The following is a 25,138-nucleotide window of genomic DNA, read 5'->3' as shown; positions in this document are numbered from 1 at the left end:
ACGATTCACTTTAATTCGGTAACACGTACTGCCTTGAAACGTCTGCGTTTCATTTTAAAAGATCGCTCCGTTGAGCATAACCCAAAAAGAGGACATAATCCACGTGCAAATAAAGAAATCAAAGGCGACGAAAAACAAAAACTTAAGTACAAGCTTGAAACAAAATAAAAAATGTATCTCCTTAAGTAAGTTTATTGATCCTGTGTAGTTGAATGACACGGGAAAATATGTAATGAGGAATTGAATTGAACGGACTGGAAGTGAGGATATACGGGAAAATTGAATTTAGGTACGTTTCAATTAAATATATATATATATATACACATATATATTTATATATATTATATAATGCCAAAAATATATATATATATAAATGCATGTGCGACTGAACTATATAAAAATGTTATTCTCGAGACAATAAAATCCCAGGGAAAAAGAATTGGATACGGGAGAATGGGATTAATTGAAATGACACCGCGATGACGATGATATTAAGAACAAATCGTAATAAAGCGAGCATACCGTAAAGAACAAAAAAAAATGTATTCTCATGGAAAAAACCTTTTAAAATGAAACTCTAAAGTTTTGCAGGAGGTATAACGCCTTGTCAAACGTTGCCATAGAATTATTGGGTTTCTCTATGACACCGCTCTCCATATTATTAGTTAATTATTACAAAATAATTACTACAATAATATATTGGCTAGAGGATCGGGTAAGGGCGTCAATGACGATGATCGTAATAATAGGAATAAAATAAAATAAAATAATAATATAATAATAATAAACATTAATGTCTTAATTCTATCTAAGTGTGTTATTCAGTTGTTATGTTCATTATGCAGCGAATCGCCCTCATATATATTTTTTTTTAAAACAAATTGGTTCTCTATTTGCCGTCGACTTTCAGTAATATTCTCCATTTTTTCGGAGTATCTTGTTTCGTTTAATTCATGCGCTTTCATTAACTTTCCATTTTTTTCGAGTTTTTCATCGAATATTCATTTCCGCTTGTTGTAAAATTTTCGATACTCGCGGGCACCTCGCATGCAAATTTATTATTTTGAATAATCGTTATCCCGTATATTCCCGTCCCGTCGTATTTCGCTCAATGATAATGAAACCGCTCGGCGGTCCCAGAGTTAGTAAGTAAGCCGAAGATTTAAAGTTATGTACACATTGTAAACACATGGTTTTTTTTTATTCTTTTGTTACCCATTCGTTTTCTTTTTTTTTTTGATGGCATCTCTTTTTTAACTGTGAGGAGATAATTAGCGGTAATGATACTCCTATACGATACAGGAAGAGAAGGAAGAACGTGTAAGAAGAAGAAGAAGGAAAAACAGGGGAAAGAACTGCGTTTAGATATAAAAATTAAGGTTAGGATTGGAATTAGGTCGAGGTGGAAAGGTCGATTGATGATGAGAAATGAAAAAAGAAAGGAAAAAAAAAAAAGAAAAAAGAAAGAAATTGTTTCCTATCGCCTATCACCTGGTATACGCACACGTGGTTTCCGTCATATCATCACGTGTGCCGCCATTAATTATTTTCGTGCTTTTACAATCGCATCTACCGTGTCGGCACAATACGATCTGCTTTTGCCGAAGCGACCCGGATTCATTGGATGATCCGTATGCGTTTCCTTCCTACATTCTAAACAGTGAAGAGACACGCTCTTCATATCCACGCCATGACTTCTTCCCTTATCAGACTGTGGTTGCCTATTATGCGCTGCATTTTTGCTGGTACGTATGTTATTCTTATTGGAGATCCTCAGTTGACCGTCTCCTCGCCGTCGATACTCTCGTCCTGGGTTGTCGAATCATCGCCAGAACCACCGGTCTGTACCGAACCACGTTTTGATAATCGCGTGGAGGTTAGACTTATACCTGGTGCGCCACGCCTGGGAAAAATTGATGGAGCGTTAGTGTACTCGTTACAACTGAGATCAGGGCTATAGTTATTATTGGTTAAAATTGTTAAAGTTGGATATGGACCGAGTGAACTTACGTGTGGTAGCACTGAAGTGTTGGGATTCTTGGGTTCAGGATGGGTATTCATTTGGTTTTCTAGGATAGCTAGGTTATGGTTAAAAATCTTTGTAGAGATGGAGAGAGATTCTATGGTTTTACCTGAGCTTGCTCTTCAAGTTGGCCACTTCTCTTGTCAGGGCTTCCTGGGATTCCATCATATCTTCCATTTCTCTCTGTGCTTTCCTCTTCTGTGATTTTTCCCGGCCGATTTCTTCTTCGGCTTCGTCGAGTTGTCTCTTCAGTGTCTTCAGTCGGGCGTTTACTTTCTCGACTTGCTCCTTATACTGATCTGCGTTTCTTCTCTCGTCCTCGAGTTGAAGACCCATTTCTTTCAGCTTCTTGTCCAACTTCCGGTTGATCTTTTGCTGCCCGAAGCGTTCCTTAGCCTCGGCTTCGAGTTGCTCGTCGAGATTGTTGATTTTCGATTCCAATGCTTGGATCGTTGCCTTCGTCTTGGTGCGCTGAGCCGTTTCGAGTTCTGCTAACTTCGCTTTGAGTTCCTTGTTCTGTCTCTCGAGAAGCACCCTCTGGGACTCTAGCTTTTGTGTGGTGGAACGCTCTGTGGCTAGGTCGGAGGTCAACTGTTCGATTATTAGCTGACCCTTTCTTGCCTTGTCCATAACGACCTCGCCGCTCGACTGCTCTTCTTCGAGATCTTCTTCGAGAGACGTGATTCTAGCTTCTAGTCGTCGCTTCTCATCCAACAAGAGGGTGTTCTTGTTGGCGTTGTTATGGATCTCCTCCTGGAGTTCATCGCGTTCACTCTCAGCAGCACGACGGGCACGTTCACTACTGGCCAGGTCTTCAGTGAGCTGCGTCAGTTCAGCTTCGAGACTCTTCACTTTACGTTCAGTTTCCTTTGCACCAGCTGCAAGCTCATCCCTGGCAGCTCTAGCCTCCTCGGTTTCCCTCGTGGAGTCTTTAAGCTGGGCTTGAAGTTTCTTCAGCTGTTTAAGTGCATCTTCCTTGACCTTGTTGTGCATTTCTAATTGTTGCTCCATGTCCTTGTGGTCGGCTTCCATTTTCTTACGCTGGGCAATAGCGGCTGCACGCTGTTTCCTCTCGTCCTCGAGTTCAGCTTCCAGGTCGCGCAACTGTTTGACCAAACCTCGACGCTTCTCTTCCGCCTGCTCTTCCTTGGCTTGAAGGTCGCGTTCGAACTGCGCCCTAAGTGCTTGCATATTTACTTCCAGTCTCAATTTTGCATCCTCTGTAAACTGAAGCTCATCTTCAAGTTCCTCAACTTGGGAACGTTGCTCGGCAAGTTGTGATTCCAGCGCGCGTTTGGCCTTTTCCAATTCATGCACATTCTTGTCTGCGGTACCTTGGTTGTTAACCAATTCGTCGAGTTCAGCTTGAAGTCCTCTACGACCTCGCTCCAGTTCCTCGACCTTGTCGTTCAACTCATCCAACTCCCTGGTTAAAGATAATACTCTAGTTTCCTTCTCACGGGCTTCACGTTCTGCAGCGTCTCTCTGTTCAGCATACTGCTCGGAGACAGCCTTCTCCTCGGCAAGGACTTTGTCGAAGTTCTTTTGCTTCTTTTCCAACTCGAGTACTTTAGCTCTCTGTGCTTCGAGTTCGATGTTGCTGTCCTCCAACTCTGCCTGGATCTTCTTCTTAGACTTGTCCAGTTTGTCATTGGCTGCCTGAAGTTCCTCGACCTGTCTTTGAAGTGCTTCAATATCCTTCATACACCTCTTTCTGGCTTCCTCGAGAGCAACAGCCGCCTCCGCCTCTTCATCGCCGCGCTTCTTTGCTTCAGCCAATTGAACTATTAAACTTTGAACTTGTTTATCCAGAGCACGTTTTGCTTCTTCCTCTTCCTCCAGCTGATCGTGCAAGCTCTCCTTTTCGCTTTCCAGTGCACGCAATTTGGAACTTAATGCCAATTTTTGTCTGGTTTCTTCTTCCAGCTGTTGTTGAATCTCTGTGAATTGAGCCTCGCAGGTAGCTGACGCTTTCAGCGCGGCGGAGGCTTTTAATTCTGCTGTTTCTAGTTGCTGGGAAATACTTTCAGCTTCTTGTTGGAGTTTCGCTGCTTTCTCTGCGAGTTCCTGTCTAGCTCTTTCAACTTCAGCTACCTTTGCGTTCAGCTCAGCTAACTGTTGCTCTGCTTGTTTCCGTCTACGATCAGACTCTTGTCTGCTGGCACCAATAGATCTAAGTTCAGTGGCCAGATCAGCGTTCTCCGCTTCTAGGGAACCCTTAACCTTTTCAAGGCCTGCTTTTGTTTTCTTCAGGGCGTCCATTTGCTCATTTAGAGCAGTTAGTTCTTGAGTGTGCTTATGACGCATTTCAGAAAGCGTCGCTTCGTGAACGGAAGTCTCATCCTCGAGATTCTTTTTCAACGTGGCGAGTTCCTGTTCCCGTTTACTTCGCAATTCTTGTTGTGCAGCTGTAGTATCCAATGAGTCCAGAAGTTCATTTTTCAGAGCTTCCAATTCCTCATTAAGGTCACGCCTAAGTTTTTCAGCCTTACTTCTGGAAGCTTTCTCAGCCTCAAGATCTTCCTGAAGTTCTGCTAATTGTGACTCTACTTCCCTGAGTGCTTTCTGTGACTGGGCCTTAGCAGCAGCCTCCTCGTCAATTTTCATCATCGCCTGGGTCAATTCCTCTTCACGCTTTCCTAACTGAAGCTGCAGCTCTTCTACCTGGGTTTTCCTTTCTGCCAATTGTTCCTTGAGATCTGACACTTCCGTTTCTACTTTCCTTTTAGATCTGTCTACTTCCTGTCTCTGTTGATGATCCTTAAGCAATCTTTCCTCCAGGTCAGCTATGGTTGCTTCGTGTTTGGCTTTTAGTTTTGCCAAGTGCTTAGCTTTTTCTTCTTCCTCAGCCAAAGTCTGGGACAGATCATTCGATCGTTCCTCCAAGAGTTTCTTTTCCTTCAGAAGTTTCTGATTAGTATCATCGGACAGTGCTAGGTCTTCCTCAAGTTTCTTGATCTTTGCATCGCACTGTACTTTCTCTAGCTGCAATTTCTGTCGTGCCCCCTCTTCTTCTTCCAACTGTTCTTCCAAGTCACTAATATTCAACTGCAATTTCTTCTTCTCCGCAGTCAATGCAGTGCTCCTCTCTTCCTCCTCCTCAATACGAGCCTCCAGGTCGTGAAGAATTTCTTCAAGTTCCTGTTTCCTAGCAGCGAGCCTAGCACGCATTTCCTCAGCTTCAGCACAAAGTTCAACTTCGGCTTGTAATTGTTCAGCCAGCATTGTCTTTTCTTCGATAGCTTGTTGGTACTTTCTTTCGTACTCCTGCGCAGAGTGCAGCTGCAACTCCAACTTGTCACGAACCTGTTTCAGCTCATCTTCTTTCTGCGTAAGCTTCTCTTCCTGTTTGGTCACCTCCAATAGTGGCTTCACCTTCGTATAAAGCCGCCACCATTGCCAATTGCGGAGTTTCAAATAAGCTGCGCAATTCCTCTGGATAATGCGAATAGCATTAAGCTGCTGCAGACGTTTCTGATAATTACGTCTAGCCAAGAAGCCACGACAAAATGCTTGGAAGTTGACAATAAGATCTGTGATCTTGTAATCACGCTCCTCTTCAAGGTGTGCCAAAACACCCGCGCGGAAAAATATTTTCGATTGACCCACACGGTACAGATTGGGATCTAGTTCCAGAGCTTGAATCTATAAAGAACAAAAGATCAGTTTTCACAACAATTAGTATAAGCATCAATATGAATAACTAATTATTTTCTTAAAACACTCACCATTTTTTCACAAGCTTTCTTTCCGTCCATGAAACCTTTAGGAATGACATTCGGTGTAAGAAGTTCATATCGCTGTCTGAACTCCTGGAAAGGTATCCTATTTGGGAATCCTTGTCTACAGATACGAATGCCCTCCAGGACACCATTGCATCTCAGCTGATCCAGTACCAGTGGTGCGTCAATCTTACCAGCTCTCTTCTCATGATTAGGAATGATACACCTGACGAAGTTGGGATTTGTGTTACGTAAGGTGACCATCAATTTAGCCAATTGCTCCTTGTACAATTGAGATACTGTACGGAACATGCCCTTCCTGGTTCTGGCACCAAACTGTGTATCGGTAAGTGCTTGCTGAGCCATACCAACAATTTCAGCATCCTTCCAGATGTGACAGACAAACGGATCCTGAGATGCTTGCAAAAGACTAACGACATTCTCATTAAGAGGATCCATATTTTTCATAAGCCATTTGGCAGCAGAATAATCAACTTTACCGGCGTAATGAATAATAGCAAAATCAGCTACGCCCCGGAAATCTGTCTTCATAAATTTAGGATGAACACTATGAGCTCCTACCAATTTTTCCACGAACGTCTTATCAGTTGCCTTGGGGAACCAGCACTCTTCATCGAGAAGAGCCATTATGCCCATAGGCTTATCTATGAGGTCTATGGTGGGTTGAAGATCAAGACCAAAATCAATGAACTTCCACTCGATACCTTCACGCTGATATTCCTCCTGCTCCAGGATGAACATAGTATGATTGAAGAGCTGCTGAAGCTTCTCATTAGTATAGTTGATGCACAGCTGTTCGAAGGAGTTCAACTCGAAGATCTCAAAACCAGCCATATCAAGGATACCGATGAAACTTGCTCCCTGCCTCTTGGTTCTGTCTAATGATCTGTTGATCCTATTAACCAACCAGCGGAACATCCTCTCGTAACAGGCCTTGGAGATGGCTTCCACAGCGAACTCAACTTGTTCCTTGGTCTGTGCCTTAGTTACAAAGTCGCGACCGACTTTGATTCTAGGCTTCAAAAATGCCTTAGTCATTTCCGTTACGCTGAGACCCAGAAGATGTGAAATCTTCTGAGCCACAGTGTTATCCGGTAGAGTGGCTTGGTCGGAATTTCTCTCTTGGCGAAATTGCATTGAACCGAACAACATGACTGCAGAAACAATACGGAATATGGATGCAAAGTCTTCGTTGGTCATTCCCATTATGTTCATGGATTTTACGGTGGCTGCGAATTCAGCAGCATCGTCCACCCCTGGTACTGGTAATGCTCCATTCGATAGGAAAGGATAGAGCTTAGGATCCTCAAGAATAAATTCCTCTGTAAATGATAACAATATTTACAATAATTATTAAATATAAAAAATAGAACTATATTAATTTTTAATCATTTTTATACTTTTCTGTTCGGCCGAGGCTCCTGCCAGCAGCTGATAAAATATGTGGAAGGTCCTTTCATCCTTGGCTTGTCGAATAGCTCTGGATTTTTCCAGAAGATACGTTTCAATGTTTGCTCCAGCAATGTATCCGGATGCATCGAAATTGATTCTAATGAATTTACCCTGAAATAGAAAGAATAAACGTAAACAACTAATATTCTTATATCAAGACTCCGATTCGACAAAGAAACATTGTATTTTCTTACAAAACGTGACGAATTGTCGTTCTTCACTGTTTTTGCATTTCCAAAAGCTTCCAGTATTGGATTCGCTTGAAGTAGTTGCTGTTCCAGTTCGCCCTGCGACACAAATTATCATATTAGACAATCTACAATGGTGATTTGAAATAAACAGGGGATACCTTCGCACAGTAGCCAATTGTAAGTATGACAAAATACCACAAATAATATCCAAAATAAATAACAAGGACCAAAATTCCTCAATTCTAATAACTCTGACTTCTGACGTAACTTCATAAGCAATCGTTCTATTCTCCAAATGCATTAAGATACATTAGATACCAAGATTTTCCAAATGTCAAAAATATGAATGATTCGTTGGAGAGGAAAATTAACGAGAAACATTTCAAATCAAACCCGGACATTCTAATCAATTAATAAACTATTAAAAATATCTAAGAACGATCACTTAATTAGCTTCAAATCAGTGGTGCACGTGTAGCATGGATTTTAGAGAAGGGATCGGATGACGGTTAAGAAAAAAAAAACAGACAAAATAAATATAAATATATCCATTAAACGCATGACAATTAATAAATAACAAGAACCAATTAGAAACGAATTACGTGAAAAAAAAAGTACCACGTAGTACATAAATAAAAAAAATATGACAAAAACGTTAAAAAGTGTCTCACTAAAATTTCAAAAAATTAACATATTTTTTACTAATATATAAGCAGTAGCGTTAAAAAATTCAAAAATAAAATTACCAAGTAACCCACGTACCATTTGTACACAGATACCGATCACATACAAAATGAAAAATATATAGACCGAAAAAAAAAAAGAAGTGAAAAAAATTGTCATAATCATATCAAAATTTATCACTGTCACGTTAATTACCGCAAACTTGTCCGATCCGGTCCCAAGTCCCTGAATTCAAAGGCAGCGGGAAAGAGTGCGTCAAAAAATTACGTGTTACTCAAAAATATTTTACAATTTAAAAAATAAAAAAATAAAGTTACCAACGGGTACAACAGTGTGATATCCCATATAAATAGCAACGAATCTACGAGTAACGTTATATATACACATATACGTATAAATGTACAATAAAATGTCTCCGAAGGAAGTTGTAACAACAAGAAAAATAGCCAAAAAAATAACACGAGCATTTGTATCAGCGATTATCAATAATGCAAATTTTGTGATGTTAACAATTGAATTGTTACATAGCACGCGCTATCCGTAACCACCTTGTTAGTAAATAAAACAGTAGCGAATGTGAGTACAGTAAAACAGCAACAACAAGAAAAAAACAATTTCATAGGCAAAGCTTCTTATAGAACTTCAAATAGTATTGAAGTGGCGATTCGATGTTTTTTTTTCTCATACTTGATCCAATATTTGAACTTACTATGATTAACGCCGGGCTTGGGGTCTAGACGTGAGAATGGCCATGGTAAATCAGCACCGAAAATAAAAGAAGTTCCAGAATTAGCCACTGGTTGGTAGCTTCGCTAAGCTAGCAGCAAGATGTATATATATTTTAATTTATCGGAAACACAACGTCTGCGCGCGCACTCAGAATTTCCGTTGCGTTTACTCCGTCAGGTTTTCGTTCCTGACAGTTACCAACCGTCGCTCGCTCTTCTAACCTAATCATCCTCAAGCCTTTTTAATCTCTGCACATTTTGATTTCTAGTTATTCTCTCAGTCTCCTTCGTACGAGAGACAGTCGAACGAAGTGATTCAAAAGCAAAGGTCGTAAACAAACAAAAAATCACATTGCACAACGACCGGGCATTATAAATGGACGACGGTATACGGGCGAATCTCCATGTGAAAAGTCCTCGACGATTTCTATTCGTGTATGATTTCTCTTTCTTTTTACCATAAAAACAAAATGAGCCTTTTGACTCGAGGAATACCGTGCACTTTTGTCCGATACGAGATAGCTGTACGCTATGGAGAATTGTAGCTCGTAAAAAAAAAAAGAGGGGTGACATTTTTTTACCCATATTTTGACTAAGCTTGTCTAATGACTATTCAAAAGGTCCCGTGTAAAGCAGCCATATCCAAGAGTAAGAGATAAATTTCTTTAAAAAAAAAATAAATAATAATTACGAGGACTAACCCTTGCCCTAGTCTAGTCGACCACTTATCATTAGAACGAGAGTGTTATTGCGTGATTATATCCATCCCGTGAGTCTAACTATAAGATACTAAAAGAAAAAAAAATGTGTATACACAACTTTAACGTGCCGACGAATTGATTTACGTGTATGATACAATTCTTATGTATAATAGCATATATTTATTTCTTACGCGTAATAGTATATTTATATATTTTATATAGAGTTACATAAGCAAAGGTAATGTATTTTTTTCCTATAACCATTGACAGAACGTTAACTTGCGCGAGAGATGAAGAAAGGTTTCTGAGTGTTTGGATTTTTTAAGATTTTTTCCGTATACACTGCGAGCGCGATAGAGACAGGCTTATTGGTACTTTTACGAGTGAAACAAAGACAAACGTACAGGTCAATACAAATTTCCCAAACAGGCATCCTTTTCGAATGGAGTGCGCTCTGGGGTAAAATTTTGAGTTTCTGTTATGTGGAAAAATTATTTTAAAAATCGCGCGAAATAACTAGCCTGCATAGTATGTTTTAGAAAGACTGGTCCAGTCGGTGTGACCACGGTAAGAATTGAAAGGATAAACGTCACTGTTTCGTCATAATTTTTTGGGTCTCGCGTAACGTCAGAATATTCGCATCCGCTTTGAGAATTCCGTGATAAAAAAATTGTCCGGATGATAAATTCGCGTAGTCCGCGCAACACGTATCGTCCGGCGACAGAAGTCGTCCGAGGTGTATGGTAAGGGTAATTACTCGCGTGGCCGTAAGGAATTCGCGAGGTCGTGAATAAAATTACGCACGAGTTGGCGAAACCGCGAGAGTCCGATTGTTCGCGTTAATAATCGCGCGAGCGATACGCGAAGCGTGTTACGAGGATTCGCCTGCAATTGATGCAATTGATGGAATGCGATTTGAAAGCGCAGACACGATTCCACCACGGAAACCTCGTTGACTGGATGACAAAGAGAGATTATCGCATGTCGACTTAAATATTCATAGACAGTAAAGTGCGAAGATAATAAAACGAAGAGAGAAACGAGACTGAATAAGAGTGAATAAAAATGAGGAAAAAAGTTCTACGAGATTCTTGACCTGATTCACAGCACCGATTTCGAAATTGAAAAAAAAAAAATATATCGTTAGGTACCTCAATAAACGAGAATCAAATCAACGCAAGCGACGACCTATGGAACTGTCTAATATTTTGAATTTTTCTTCTGACAGTATTAAAACTTCGGTTAGATATCATAGTTCGAACGATAATAATAGATTCTTATCAATGTCACTGTGCCGTCGTAAAAGTATAAGTTATCTAAGTCAGACGAAAAATATTTTGCGATTAGCTTATCGCGTCCTCAATTGACAATCGTACGTGTGACGGCGATTGCGAAGCTGGTGCATTCTGGTCTAGGAATAAAAATGGCGCGCGTCGACTGGCTGTTGCTGCTTCGTCACCTCGCTTTTTCAAAAGGCCGCTGCGCCGTTAACTGACTATCAAACGAGATTTTCTCGACGGGACTCGTAAGCTTGAGAGTGATCGATTCGTGATCGATCGGTAGTGTTTTACATTTCAAAGAGATACCGACCTACCTCACCGTAATAGAAAAAACGAGTGCGCCAGATACATTGACACCGTGTGGAAATCACTAGTCGTGCTTGGACATACGAGAATTCACCGATTTCTCCAGTGAGCGATCGTTCAGCAATGAAATACGGCAAGATTACGGTAACGGCGGCACTGAAAATGGCGAGGTCCTACGAGCCAGTGCGAATGCCATTTACATTTCGCAATGGTGCGCGAACCGATCGCAATATAAATCTATTGGGTTTAATCGACGTACAAACGACCATCTGTTTATTGTAGAACGAGACTGGCTTATGGTAATCGAAACTATGTTAAGGCTCGTGCAATGTGAGGCGACCTTGGAATTAAATGAGACATCGAATTGAGGAACAATTTTTTTTTTTTTAATAGCGCCAAACACTATCTAAGTTTACCCGTTACTTCTCAATAATAAACACAAGACTAATACAGACAATATCAATAAGGTAACGCAAACTTGTAACACCGTATCCTGTATTATTATCATAGCCGTAAATCGTATCACTAAAAATATCTCAACATTTTCACAGTCAGGTTGGGCTAGGCCTGTTTTTAAGTGCCTGGCGTCATTGAAGCTCACATTGCTGGAACAAAGAGCCCGCTGTGAACAACAAGGCGAGTTTTAAAAAGAAGTCGGTACATTGTCAGAAACTGCTTGGAAGAGTGGTAGCACTCAGTCAAAATTATATGAAAAGTCAGCTAAGCTCGACCGTATCTGTTCAAAAGAGAAGTTACACTCTAGACTAGACGAGCAATTTTACATTTGAATAAAGAAATAAAAAAAAAAAGAGAAACGGAAGAGGTTGGAACCGCGGAGCGACATCCTTCGCTATTTAACGCCTGAAGCCTCCACGTCGGTAATTGAAAAAAATGCCATAAGTGAAACATCAACTGGATGTTGAGGTTAGGCAATCGCGGTCGCAGCTAATCGCAGTGACATCCGAAGGAACTTAAATCAAATTCTCGGTACGGTTAAGAGTTCGGCAGAACAACGGCAAAAGTCGCGACTTAAAAGTCACGAGAATATGTTCGCGTATGACGAATCTCTATGACGACGACGAATACGTGGTTGTGGACATACATAAAATGCCGATAAGGCAAAATCCTGAATTACGCTTCGTAGCCAGAAATTAAAAACCGATCACGTGACGTTACGAAAGAGTAATCAATACCCATAATAATCAAGTTGAAAAAATCCGATGGTTACAAATTAAAATTTCTTTACGCACGCGTATCATCGTAAAATTTACAATGATACTATTTTCATTAAAAAATAATTCCATTCACAAGTAACCGCAAAGCCTTTCGACTTACCGCATTCGATTTAGGCTTTGAGGCTGCAACGTATGCAAGATATTGAATGACTTTCTTCGTGTTTTCTGTTTTTCCAGCGCCGGACTCGCCGGTGCATAAAATCGACTGATCCTCTCGATCTGTAAGAGAAAAAAAAGCCCAATCAGTATCCTTACACGAGATAATAAAAAGCTAATTAAATATATTTCTTAGCTTATCGTCGATCCACGACTACCAGAACTGACATATAGGATCGGGACCGGTCCGAGGAATCGGATCGTGAGAGAACGAAAGTCGAGCAGGGTATTATTATCTAGCGCCACTTTAATACTCAGCAAAAAGAATTGATATGCATATATATATATATATATATACATACAGATGTATATAATTCTTTAGGTTGAGAAACCTCGCGACGAATGCAAAAGGAATGTCTTTATGCGATTGTAAAAGTAAGTCGAGGCAGAGCCCGATCGTTTTCATCGCACGACCAACAAATTCTTCCTCGATTACCACATCTTTGGTATGCGACGATAAACGCCCTGGAAATCTATTATTTATATATTAACAATCCTCGGTATCACGTAAGGGACTCACCTTGTAACATAGAACGGTAGGCAGTGTCCGTGATGGCGAATACGTGCGGGGGTACCTCGTGCCTCTTTATGCCCTTATACCTCTCCATAATCTTTTCTGTGTAGATCGGCAATCTCTTGTATGGATTTACAACGACGCAGAAGAGACCGGAGTACGTCTGCAATGATAAAATGATCGATTTTAATTATTGTTATTGTCGCGCGGGCACGCGCTGACCAATGTAAAACAACGGGAGCTTTGTCCCTTAGGCTCGGTTCATATAAAGTCAAACGCGGGGCCCCGCGCGGTACATATTTATAATAAGGAATGTAGACGCCTTAAGTCCCTCGGCTGCACATTATCAGGTTTATTTGCCGGGATTGGCGCCTGAAATAACATACCGCGTGGACCAAATTAATTCACAATTAAACAGCCGAGGAACGAGTCTTTGGCTATACGGTGGGCGAATTTTGGGGACTTCGATCGAGGGCCCAATTTTAGGCTTGTGACTTCAGAAATTCAGATCGGTAAGGGTGTCGAGGATTGAAGGGGAGACGGGAAGAATGTTTTTTTTTTTTAAGAATCAAAATTATTTAATTTCAAAGTAACGACTTGTTTGCCATCAACGAAACATACTGTTTACTTTGTTAAAGCCTCGTTCACGCACCTCGATTTTTGTACCTATAGAACCCGCCGTCAGGGCAGAATCGAAGACACAACATCGTCGCGGTGAATAGCTAAGAAAATAATAATCGGTACGTTACTATATGGCAATATGGTGACTCTGTTACTTAAAGGGGGGTTCACAATACACCATAATGCATTCGGAGAATTTTATGGTGCATAATTCGGGCGCAGACGCTCGACTGTGTGTGAAGCTTTATTGGAATGTCGGATATGTGACGTCACTACGGGCAGACGCACTACGTAAATCGTGTAATCTCCCTTTGTGCCTGACGTTACACGGATTCTCGTATCGTTTGCTGGCTCTTTATGATACTATGAATCAGGCCTTAAATTTTTAATTCTCATTATGCCGCGTTCTCTCTTTTTTCGTCCAAATGGAAAATCCTAACGTTATGCATATACATAGATATACGCAGTGTGTAATACTGTAGTCATTGTCTGCCGCTGAAGGACCTTGACGGCGGCAAATGCTGCTGGTCTCGGTCGCCTCGAAATAATTCACATTTGAATTCACAGCATGAATGAAACGCTAGCTGCTCTCTGGGACTGTGGACCGGGTGTGGCCGAGTTTATACGAATCCAGAGAGAGCTAGAGGACGCCGAGGATCGCCTCTGGGCTTTCGTTTGGCAAACTAATAGGACAACTATTCGCGGCTGGTACTCGTATGTCTGTGAACGTTACTTTAAGGCTATCCCAGTGACACTTAGGCACCCCGTACATCCTGAAATTCCTTGACGGCAGACGCAAGTGACCATGGGAATTTATAGTCACCGTTTGCGGGGGGGAAAAAAAAGGAGAAAAAAAATGGCGGAAACAGCTGTAATGGCACGGAGGGAATAAGTGCAAGGGAACCCGAGACTGCGGTAGACAGAATCGATCGGTCATCTTTTAAAAGCTCGCGGGCAGTGGTTCTCAAAAGTGTATTAAAGATGGCGGAAATCTTTTTTTTCCATTTTTTTTTAAATTATATTAAATTTAATTATCGGCAAATTTTTCGAGTTTCTCTATCCGAAGTGACAAGACAGCGCATTTCGAGTACGTTGCGAGAAAAGATGGCGACTGTCGAGGATATAACGGGTGGATTAATTGGATGTGACAAATGCATTGATTTACGCGTATAACAACGCGCCTCATCAATTAATCTGATTGGTCGAACCAATTTACCCGGGTAATAGAATACGGCGGCGCACGCTCGTTGCTAGAATTATTTCGAACGAGGAATCGCTGTCGCGCAACGTAAAATATTTTATCAGGTGACAGACTGTAAGGCGGTCTGATTATTTAACCTTTTATCGTCGTCTGGATTTAATGGCGGTACCGCCATCAATGCGTTTTACATACGAGATACATTAGAAGGGTTCAATGTAACGGTCCCGTTTAAAATTGCCGCCAGTTTGCGTGAGGGCGCCACCTACGCCCAAAAATCTAACGATAAGGAAACCGCCTGCATTATTTTCGATTGAAGTCATACATAGAAAAAAGAAATGCCTGTCACACGCGTAAACAGTTTCAAGCGCACGGAACTACACGTGAAGGTTGGGTTAGGTTATGTTGGGTTAGAAAAGAGCGAACATGGCAAGTCAAAAAAATGATTTAAGGTTAAAAGTCGGTAATAACAAAAAAAATCACTACTAAATTCTCACCGTATACGTAACATATATAGGTATACTCGGTACATGTTGATGCTGCGCTTTCATAGAAATTTTTTTTTCCCAGCACGTGAGGTCAAGCGATCGTCATCGTACCTGCTTCCTGGCTTCCTGGACGGTGAATCATCCACTTACTTTCCCCAGGTACGTTCCCTCGTGTATTCGTCACTCTAGAAATACTCGATTCCCTGTATCACTGTCATCCTTTGACATTCCATAAGACAGAGGATGCGTCAAGAGTGAATTTTCATATTGACCAAATCAAAGAACTGGGTCAGCTCGAGATCACTTTCCCTATCTAGTGTCCTGATCGCACCCAGAGCAAGCTCATCGATCCGTTTACATTCGCTCGAGTGGGCAATTAAGCTTGATTGAGACGATCCCCGAGGTGGAAGGAATTCAGGATGAAGTGGTTACCCTGGTGCTTGAGTTGGTTTACCCTCTGGCGGGGAATGTCAAAGTGGTGGACTTCCGGTTGGATTTTCATAGAAGATACAAAAAAAGGTAACCACGTGGTTTAATCGAGAATAAACAAACTTTCCACAGATCGTCCGTGAAAATGCACGGATTTTTTTAAGGCACGAGAATAAGTCTGCCATTTTAATCTAGCGAGGGATTTTTCGTTTTGTTCATTTTTTTTTTTTAAATACGAGTTGCCGAAGGTCCCCGAAACCGGTCCCAGATGTCGGGTGTCGTCGACCTGTCCAACATTCCTGCCAAGCTTACGTATCTAAGTCTCGCCACGGCGACGGCCTGTTTCTCAGATGCACGTAACCTTGGGACCCATTGCCCTAATGGGACGATAGTCCCATTTCCTTCCAAGCGGACCCAAAATGGACTAGTCCTTATTATGACTTCAAGCTGTACTCAGATTTCTAGACTGTTACGCTCTTGACTGACTCAAGATCGTAGACCGGATTTCTTCTTTCGGCTCGTTTGGCCTTATTGGATCCTAAAATCTCAACGGTCCCCGACCAGCCCCATAAAACAATCTAAATATAAATAGAATCCATGGCCAACCTACTTCCGAAAAATCTATACCAGGTATCGTAATTTTACACTTTTATAACCAAAGACGTCTCAATGTCCCGCTCGGGACATACAGAAATACATCTGATGCAAGATACAACGTTCAATGTCTCCGCGTCTTAACGTGTACTTGAAAACTAATGCTACCTGCAATCTTGCCAACCGAGGGACAAGGCTTTTCTCGTGAGAGACTAAAAAATCTTCCGCGGTGAAGTATACGGTGTAAAGAAAATAAAGCAAGACGAAGAACAATAGAAAAATAAAGCTCTTATCAATATACGTCTTACGACAGAACGTCAAACCGGAAGAAGAATGGTACCGGAAGTCAGATAAGACAGACATTGTAAAAAGGCCGAAAATTTGTTTTCCAAATAACTGTATATGTGTCACATCAGTGCATTATCAATAAAAATAAGAAGCATTGAACCACGTGTTAAAATTTTCAAAAAAATAACAAAAGAAAATTTTACATAGAGCCCATTAAAAAAGTGAAATAATACGTAAAAAAAAATTTCCAGAAAAAATCACTGGGTCCAACCATAGATTATTGTTTTGCACAACTTATCATCCCTATGGACCAATCGCAGCGAGCAGTTTCGAATCCTTCGCAATGTTTCGTAATCTTTTTTTTTTCTTTTCTCAAAACCCAAGAAGAAAGGTCGAATCAAGAATATGGGCCAGCCATAAAAGGCACTCATGCTACCCGGCACTTTTACACGCTCGTTATTTGCCCGATACGCCGGGCAAGGCGTCGCGGCGCTCGCCAAGCGGGTTAAGGACATTCGCCCATATAAGGATGCGTCTTTGCGCGAAGCGAGCGGCGGCTGCTCGTTTCGAAGGATCGTTTCGTATTGCCCGATCGCCACGTCGCGCGCTCGTTCGCCATATGTTATACAATATGCAATTTTCACATCGATTCGTAACGAACCGTCGCGCAGAGCCAATTATTGACAAGTATAATTATTGGCAATTAATTATTATTTTATACTAGCGATCCCAGCATTAACATTATGCCTGACTCGTTCTCAGCCATTTACGGTAACGCTTCTATTAACGCGATACGGTAATTGGACACAGCAAGACCCCCTTTTGCAAATACGATCAGTGACTCACGACAACCCGTATTACATTATGAGATAACAATTTAAATGGTGACCAAAAAAAAGTTGCACGACCCCAATTTCACTAGTCTTGATTACGCTCGAAATTAATAAAAAAGATTTTTGAATCGATATTTTTTTTAACAAATAAAAAAAATCAAAATCGACGAATCTGACGTATGCGATGAGCGAATTTTTTTTTTTTCGATAAGCGAAAATTGCTTATCGTCTTTTTCCCGGTAGCAGGATCGAGGAAGCTGAAGCCAACCGCTTTTACGTTGTTTGTCACAGATAAGTCACTCGGCCTTATCATCGGTGTGAGATCACTTCGTGGAACGTCACCGATCGATTTCGTGTCTTTTTATAACAACACGAAGACAATATTTTATTTCCAGGTAATCGAAAGTGGATCTATACGGATCAGAAGAGGCTTGACGTTACGATTCGACTGCTTTTCACGTAATCTTTGATGGATATTATTTTTCGTTGGGATTAAAGTTCTACCTGTCACATTGACTAATGACCGACTGACGTAACGTTCCCTGCCAGCTTGTATCTGTTTAAGGTTATGTATAACTCGAAGAGACGATATTTGAAATTTGTATTATGTCGCCTAAATAAACCAAGTCGTACGCGCAACCGGAAGTTACTATACGGATACAATTATAAAAGAGTGTACAAGAGAGATTAAATTGTCGTTTAAAGAAGAATAAGACCCCGTCGATTACGTCACATAGGATGGCTATGATACGTAAAAAAATAATTGGGACTTAAAATTCATTTCTATACCTCAGAGTGTCCTTAGAGGTTATGTGAAACAGGCCCAAAATTCATAGGGTTAAGATCAAAGGATATAGCAAGAGAGCGACAGCTTGTGGGCGAGTTGAAAGGAGAAAGAGAAGAAAAAGAGAAAAAGAACAATTTCAAGCTGCTACACCTGTCCACTGGGCAAACGGACGGAACAAAAGAGGGCCCGGCCTCGCTTGGTCGGACAGAATTTATTCGAAGCTGGTCGGTAAGGCCCCGCAGTGGCCCATTTTTTTTCGCCCGCAGAGAAAAAAGAATTGGCCAATTTTTTTTTAACGTTTCGCCACAGTCCGTCAAGGGATTTTTACGCTCGACCTACATACGCTACCCAACGCTACCCAACGCCTGCATGCGCCCCTAGCGGCAGTAAAATTTTTCTCTAAATTCCCTAATTTCGTCAAATGCAAATTCGACTTAAACCTCCATACACTTTCACGAAAACAGTCACGCAAACTGTCGCGTTCGAGTGAAACGTAAATTCTAATAACGAGACCTTTCCACGTAAAGGATAAAACGAAAATAGACCCAACGTACGATACGTGGTCAGAAGTTTCGGCGTTAGATTCCTTGGAAAAGCCAGGTACGTCTTTCCCCTTTATTTCTATCCTTTTCTTTTTCTTCTCTTCCCTTCCTCTCGTACGAGCCGTGCATGACATCAGCCACGAGACCGTATATGCCGGTCGAGCACCAATATCACACACGTTGTCCCTGTTCGCGCGAGTTGGCTGCGTTCGCATGTTATTCCACGTGGGTGACGTCATCGTTCCTCCATACTTCTGAGACACTGGGTATACAAGGGAGCGCCCTGGCACGTTCTACTAATTTCATTAAGCATAACGCCACTGATAATTAGTCTACTACGTAAAGCTTCTATCTTAGGAAGTTTATTACCCCACCACCCCACGGGTACATTTTTTAAATTTTTTTGGAAAATTTTACCTGCATAAAAAATAAAATTTTTTTTTTACTCAAAAAAACCAATGGCTTTTGATTCAGGATCTCACGTCTCGAGAAAAGTATTGCCTGAGATTACGCACACAGGCACAATCAAAATTGAATGCCTTATATGGTATTGTATAGTAAATTGATATATGAGCCGCTCAGTGCACACATCGATTAACTCCACTTTTTGAAAAATCTTAAATTTAAGTGTCATAGCACTTGGTATAGTCATAACTTTTTATATTTATAATAACTTTCCTTAATAATAAAGATTAGCACCGTTAAACGGCACAATTTTTTTGGCCATTGAATAATAAGTAATTTACAATATACATTACTTCATCGCATTTCTCAACTTTTTGTTTTATGGAGTTAATCGATGTGTGCACTGAACGGCTCATATATGCATTGCGTGAAAATACGTTTAATACGGGGCTACCACCTGGCCCGGACCTTTACGAAAGTATGAACGTCTTATTGCTGTTAACGATTTTTGTCATTTCTTTCTTGAGACAATTAATGACTGTTTTTCAATGATAGGAATATTGTAGCTGCCTGTCAAAATTGAATGAGGTTCTGAAACAGTTTGAGGCATTGACTATCTTCAAGTGAAGAATTTGCGCCATGGCACAGACTCCAGTCGATACAAAGATCCCAGCTCAGGCAGAATAAGGAGGCAGAACTGCGTCTTTTGACCCTCGCGACGGTTCCTCCTGCCTGTCGGTGTAATAAAGTCTTGAATTGGTGGATCCAGAGAGGGCCGTGACGTTAGACTGAAAATAAGTCGTTAAAAAGGTACGTCGATGGGTTGCCCGAGTACACCAGACCACGTGGGGTGCTTTAGAAGCGAAGTAAACAACAACAACAATAAGCATGTATATTTAACCGCGAACCTGGTAAACCCGTAGTCCGCGAGGCTATTTATAAAAAGCGTCCTTCTATTTAAAACGCAAAGATGGAAACGTCGTTCCCAAACGTTCTGGGAAGGCTGTGCTATCTTTAACGTCGATTTCCCTAACCTTATCCTTAACCTCGGGCAAAGCCGATGCCAGGGTGCGTTCACCCCAGGCGGCTCCAGACGTAGAGAAATCGTTAGAGCGAGGCTGAATGGTCGAAGAGAGAAAGGACAGAGACGCAGGTAAAATCCTGATGAAACAACCCCTTGTCAATTCCAGATGACTCATTGTTCCGACCCTTGATCGAAATTCGATTAGGTCCAACTGAATATCCGTGTGTCTCTGTCTTTTGAAATAACAGGAGGACGTAATCAATAGGTAGAGGAAGGACGGATAACGTTAAAGAATTCTTTGTCACCATATGGAGTTGACGTCACAGAGAGTTGGTATCGAGCACACGGAATTTTCACGTGTTTATCAGTTCACATAAAATTGCCTGTAAGTCGTTAGAGACGTTCAAACTGCCAGATGGTCTCAGTACCGGGAAAATACCTAACCTAAACCAAAGCGCTCTATGCGGCTTATCTCGCCGTGCGACGTTTGCATGCACGATCGCATTCTGGCTACTAGCGTGTAACTACACGAGGACTCCGAGGAATATTAAGAAGATCGCCGGTAGCGGTGACAAGAGTAAAAATCCATCCTGATAAAAGTATATGGAGAATGTGAAATGAGATTTTAAGGCGAAATAAATAATAGGAAAAAGAAAAAGTGGTCACCCGGTTTATTGGTACTTCCTCAAATACCTTATGCTCGATATTGTCTTTATCTTTTACCACGCAGCTGCGTACACGTCGAAACCACCCGGATATCTTCCTGGCGAAAACCTCCTATCAGACCTACCAAGCGTATATGGGATACGTTTGAACAGCTGTCCTTATTGCGCAAGTGACGCATCGTTTCAAAAATATATACACGGTAATATATAGCGTGAATTCTGCCACCTGATTATGATGATCTAAATAATGAGAAAAAATTGTTTTACCTAGTTCAACAATAAGGTTACGTGGCTTAAAAACTGCCTGGTGGAAGAGAGGAATTGAACGTAAATTCGTAGCGTCGCAAAAGGAATCCGACGGGCCAACGGTCAGTTTGAAAAAATTCAAAGATGGCCGCGCGTCAAGTGGAGGATCATCCGCGAGCGATCTTTCGCAAGGAGAATCCGCTGTCCTTTACGACGGACGCTCGAACTCGCTTTCTCTCGTTGACGATCGTCTAGTGTCTCCGTGACTCCTCGATTCTCTACTTCGTGTCCGTACAGCTTCGTGTTTGCTGAATCAGTCACGCGTGAGTCACGTCTTGAGGCATCGTACCGGCACCAGGATGGGATCGTGAACGCTTTAACGGATTTTCCACGTCCCCGTACTGTATCGATGTATGAAAAGCACAGAGGAATCGCCATACTTCAAAAAAAGTACTCGTAAGGATGCAAGGAAAACTGTATTTATCATTGTTTTGTATACGTCGACCAATTGCTGAGGAATCCGACAATTTTATCCGGCTGATACGTACAGCTGACGAGTAACTCGGCGCGCATGCGCAAACTGTCAAATTCAATTTCCAATACCGGCCGTTAAGCCTCGTGTTAATATCGGGAAGTCTGTTGAATGAGAAACACGACGTTTATCTGGAATATAATATTCCTATCTGGTTAAGGATACATAGACATATTAACTGCGATTTAAAAATGCTCTCTAAGGGACACAGGATGACAGTTCCAACGGCATTCAAGGCCGGTCTATACCTCCCACGTTTGGGTGGGTTTTCAGCCCGAAGAAACCAACTTGTTTAGACAGCTAATGGAACGCACGATATAGGAAAGTGGATGTGGTAATACTATAACGTATATTTATAGTTATGCTATAGACAGGAAAAAAAAAGTCGATGAATCTTTTAAATAGGGATAAGAATTTTTGTTGGGAACAGCTGTACTATTTACTATCTTATCAAACGTATTATCACCGGAACGAATTTACATCGCTGGGAACGCGAGGAAAAAGTTTGCTGCCTCGTTAGAGTGTATGAAAGATAGTCACGAAAGAGAGGATAAGAGAGAGAGTGAGAGATACAGATAGAGAGAGAAAGTGAGTGAGAGTGAGAAACAACAAGAAAAAAGATATTCAATATGGCGTTGCGCTGCAGGGGACAGTGATCCCGCGGACTCCTATGGAATTTACTCGCTAGTCGATATATATATACGTTATACATATGAATGTTCTACAAACACGAAAAGTAACACAATTTAGGGATTTCAAGTAATTCAAACAGATGGCGTTTATAAGAATTCGCGGAACGCGATAAAAATTAAAAAACCGTTCGTTAATATGTAATCGGTATGAAACGAGGTTAAAATTAACATGAGTCACAACCTGGCAAAAGGTGAGTTAAATGTCTTATCAGCGTTGATAACAGTTTATATAGCAAATAAATTGTTGTACCAGCCAAGGACGACACCGGAAAAGAGATTCGTGAATTCATTCTTTTGAGCGCCGCGCCCATTTCACGCTTCTCGCTATGCAACAGCCTAGTCGGTGACTTCTTCAAAGAATACCAAGAGCGGATCTTCATTCTTGAATCGAAGATATAAAGGATGCATTCCGTGAAGTCATCCTTTGAAACAGCCTGTACGTCAACCGCGTGCTTACATTAGGAGGACCAAGAGAAACTCGAGAACCGTGACCAAACGTAACCTATAGGTAAGAATTTTTCCAAGCGAAAGACAAAATACTCCTGTCGCTGATAGGCGATGAAGCTGTTATCGCGACCAGAGTCAGAGTATCAGAATATCAGAGTGATTAACGAGAAGGAAAAGAAGCAATTTGACACGGGTGTTCGTATAATAACAACAGAACTTTAACCGAGTCCTTTCATCTTCGATAATCCCTCTGTAATTTTCCCAGATGGAAAATCGCCGGCTGGTACGCAGAGCAATGTATGCAGCGATTAAGTGACTTTCAGTGGAGCGGCCATTACTTGTTTTCCTGGCCTCCCCGCACCGTCCCTACTCCGAGGGGTCTAATAAAACGCGATTGGAAAGGAACGTTAATATGGAAGGAATCGAGAAAGAGACAATCAGGCAGACAGTAAGACAAACCGAAGAAGTAGAATTAACTAACAGTTTGGCACATAGACAGCGCTAGTGGCAGAATGACGAGTTTTCACGTGGCGAAGATCCCGTGTGCTTCGCCGTCTAAGGAATGCCGGAGTAATTGACAGCCGGCTGTCATCATGGATTTCCCCATTGACATTAGTAAAGCCGCTTATGAGATACCGCGTGCTGTCAACTAGATATACAGCGACTGGAGTCACCTATTGGAATTCCATTTAATGTTTGTTTAAAGGCCACTGTATTACTTTACTATAGTTAATTTGCTGGGTACTAATGATGCGAACGAGTAGGTGTTCGTTATGGTTGGGAAACTCGAGGCGCAGCCAATGGGGCAGGCATTAACGAGCATACGGAGCGACCAAATCAGTCGGGTTCTAGTCTGACCATCTTTGATCGATGAATTCATTCGAACCGTCCGCTTACCTGGCTATCTTTAGTGTACCTTATTCAGGAAACGTGACGCAAGAGAGTCAAGCTTCTCTTGAGTCAGAGCGTCACACGAAGTAAGTCCTGTGTCTAGAGAGACAGTTGGCTGTGGCGAGTTTAAATGGTAATCATAAGTAGATAGTGTTGTGACGGAAAGGTGATTTTAAAAGTGGCCTAAACGAAGGAGGACTGATCGGAAGAAGGGGTTGATCACTGGTAAAATCATCATCCCTCGTGCTCATCATCCTGAGAGTCTGTGCTAGGGGAATCATAGAGACAGAGAGAGAGAGAGAGAGAGAGAGAAAGAGAGAGAAAGAGAGAGAGAGAAACTGACAATGAATGATGGTAGGTCACTAGTAAAAATCGATGGACAACACTGGTTACTTTAGATAGATCCTTCTTAAGAATCTATATAGTCTATGGTAATATAATAACAATTCCACTCACGTAAATAAGCCCCGAGTAGTAACGATCCTTGAGATTGTGAAGTACAGATGCCTCGTTCAGGCAGGTCAGCTCAGCCATGTCCTCGACCTTGTCGAATTTCGGTGGATTCATCTTTTGGATATCGTCCTTAGCTACGAGGACACGTTTGCCGGTCTCGGCGATTTCCACCTCGACCTCATCTCCACGTTCTCCCTTTATCCCAGCAGCGACAAATCCCTGGCTCTCGTGAGGTACCCATACCAGCTTCTTCTGGGTCCATTCCGCTTGCGTCGCCGGATCGTTGAAGCTGTTCCTGTCCACAGAGAGGAAACGTAGCTCCGGGTCAGACCGGTCTACCCTCGAGTCCCCGTCGGCCATCTTTGTTTAGCGCGCACACAATGCGTCCGAAGTGCGCCGCCTTTCTGGCTCCGGTTATACCGTAAGTCGCGCGTCTCTTAACTCCAGGCCCGTTCCGGTATCTCGACTCTCTTAACCGGGATCCTCCTTTTATCTGGGATCCTAATACTCGACCTATCCTCCTATCGAATCTTTTACTAATATCACCCGTATCGGTAACCTGTCCGCGCAGTATCGGCCCTCCTCTCGAAAACTCTTCGCGCAAGCAAACCGCACATGTAAGACCTCCACCAGGGCACTCGCTCGGCCGCTGCCACACCACTTCTGAGTTGGGCTCCTGCCTGCCCGATTCCTCTACCCCATGCCTTTAGCCGCTCCCTCTTTCTCGCAAACGTGCTCCCTCTCGCGTTACCTCTCTCGGACGAGTCGCACAGCTTCAGTTTACCGGGTTGGCCGCGTGGCGGCGCCACCGTGCCGGCCCCTGCCACAGCTTTGACATCCAATGACCAACGAGGAACTTCCCTACCAATGATACAGCCAACTATTAAACATGTTTTCGTTAATACATACGTGGACACGTGTGACAGTGTGTATGAAATACTCAGTGCCGAATACGTGGCTGGCTGTTTTGTTCCAGTTTACTTATGTTTC

At 41.9% G+C, this 25,138-nt stretch overlaps 1 protein-coding gene across 2 annotated transcripts; it reads right to left on the bottom strand.

Annotated features, from left to right (window-relative positions):
• Positions 1–174: 174 nt before the first annotated feature.
• LOC107265587 (myosin heavy chain, non-muscle) lies at positions 175–24,950 on the bottom strand. 2 transcript variants are annotated; one of them, XM_015735182.2, is made up of 9 exons: positions 24,152–24,948; positions 13,020–13,176; positions 12,444–12,562; positions 8,803–8,826; positions 7,413–7,505; positions 7,167–7,329; positions 5,752–7,088; positions 2,133–5,668; positions 175–1,903 (listed from the first exon to the last, which is right to left on the bottom strand). In XM_015735182.2, exons 1-9 carry the CDS (start codon positions 24,506–24,508, stop codon positions 1,774–1,776), a joined length of 5,916 nt encoding a protein of 1,971 aa, XP_015590668.1. In that variant the 5' UTR covers positions 24,509–24,948; the 3' UTR covers positions 175–1,773. The 2 variants fall into 2 exon arrangements, with proteins under 2 accessions (XP_015590668.1, XP_024938662.1); XM_025082894.1 differs by lacking the exon at positions 8,803–8,826 and having other exon boundaries at positions 24,152–24,950.
• Positions 24,951–25,138: the final 188 nt, after the last annotated feature.

The sequence above is a fragment of the Cephus cinctus genome, unplaced genomic scaffold (genome assembly GCF_000341935.2).
Source record: "Cephus cinctus unplaced genomic scaffold, Ccin1 Ccin1_scaffold0230, whole genome shotgun sequence".
In the NCBI taxonomy this organism is placed as follows: Eukaryota; Metazoa; Arthropoda; class Insecta; order Hymenoptera; family Cephidae; genus Cephus; species Cephus cinctus.
This window is presented reverse-complemented; position numbering and strand designations above follow the sequence as displayed.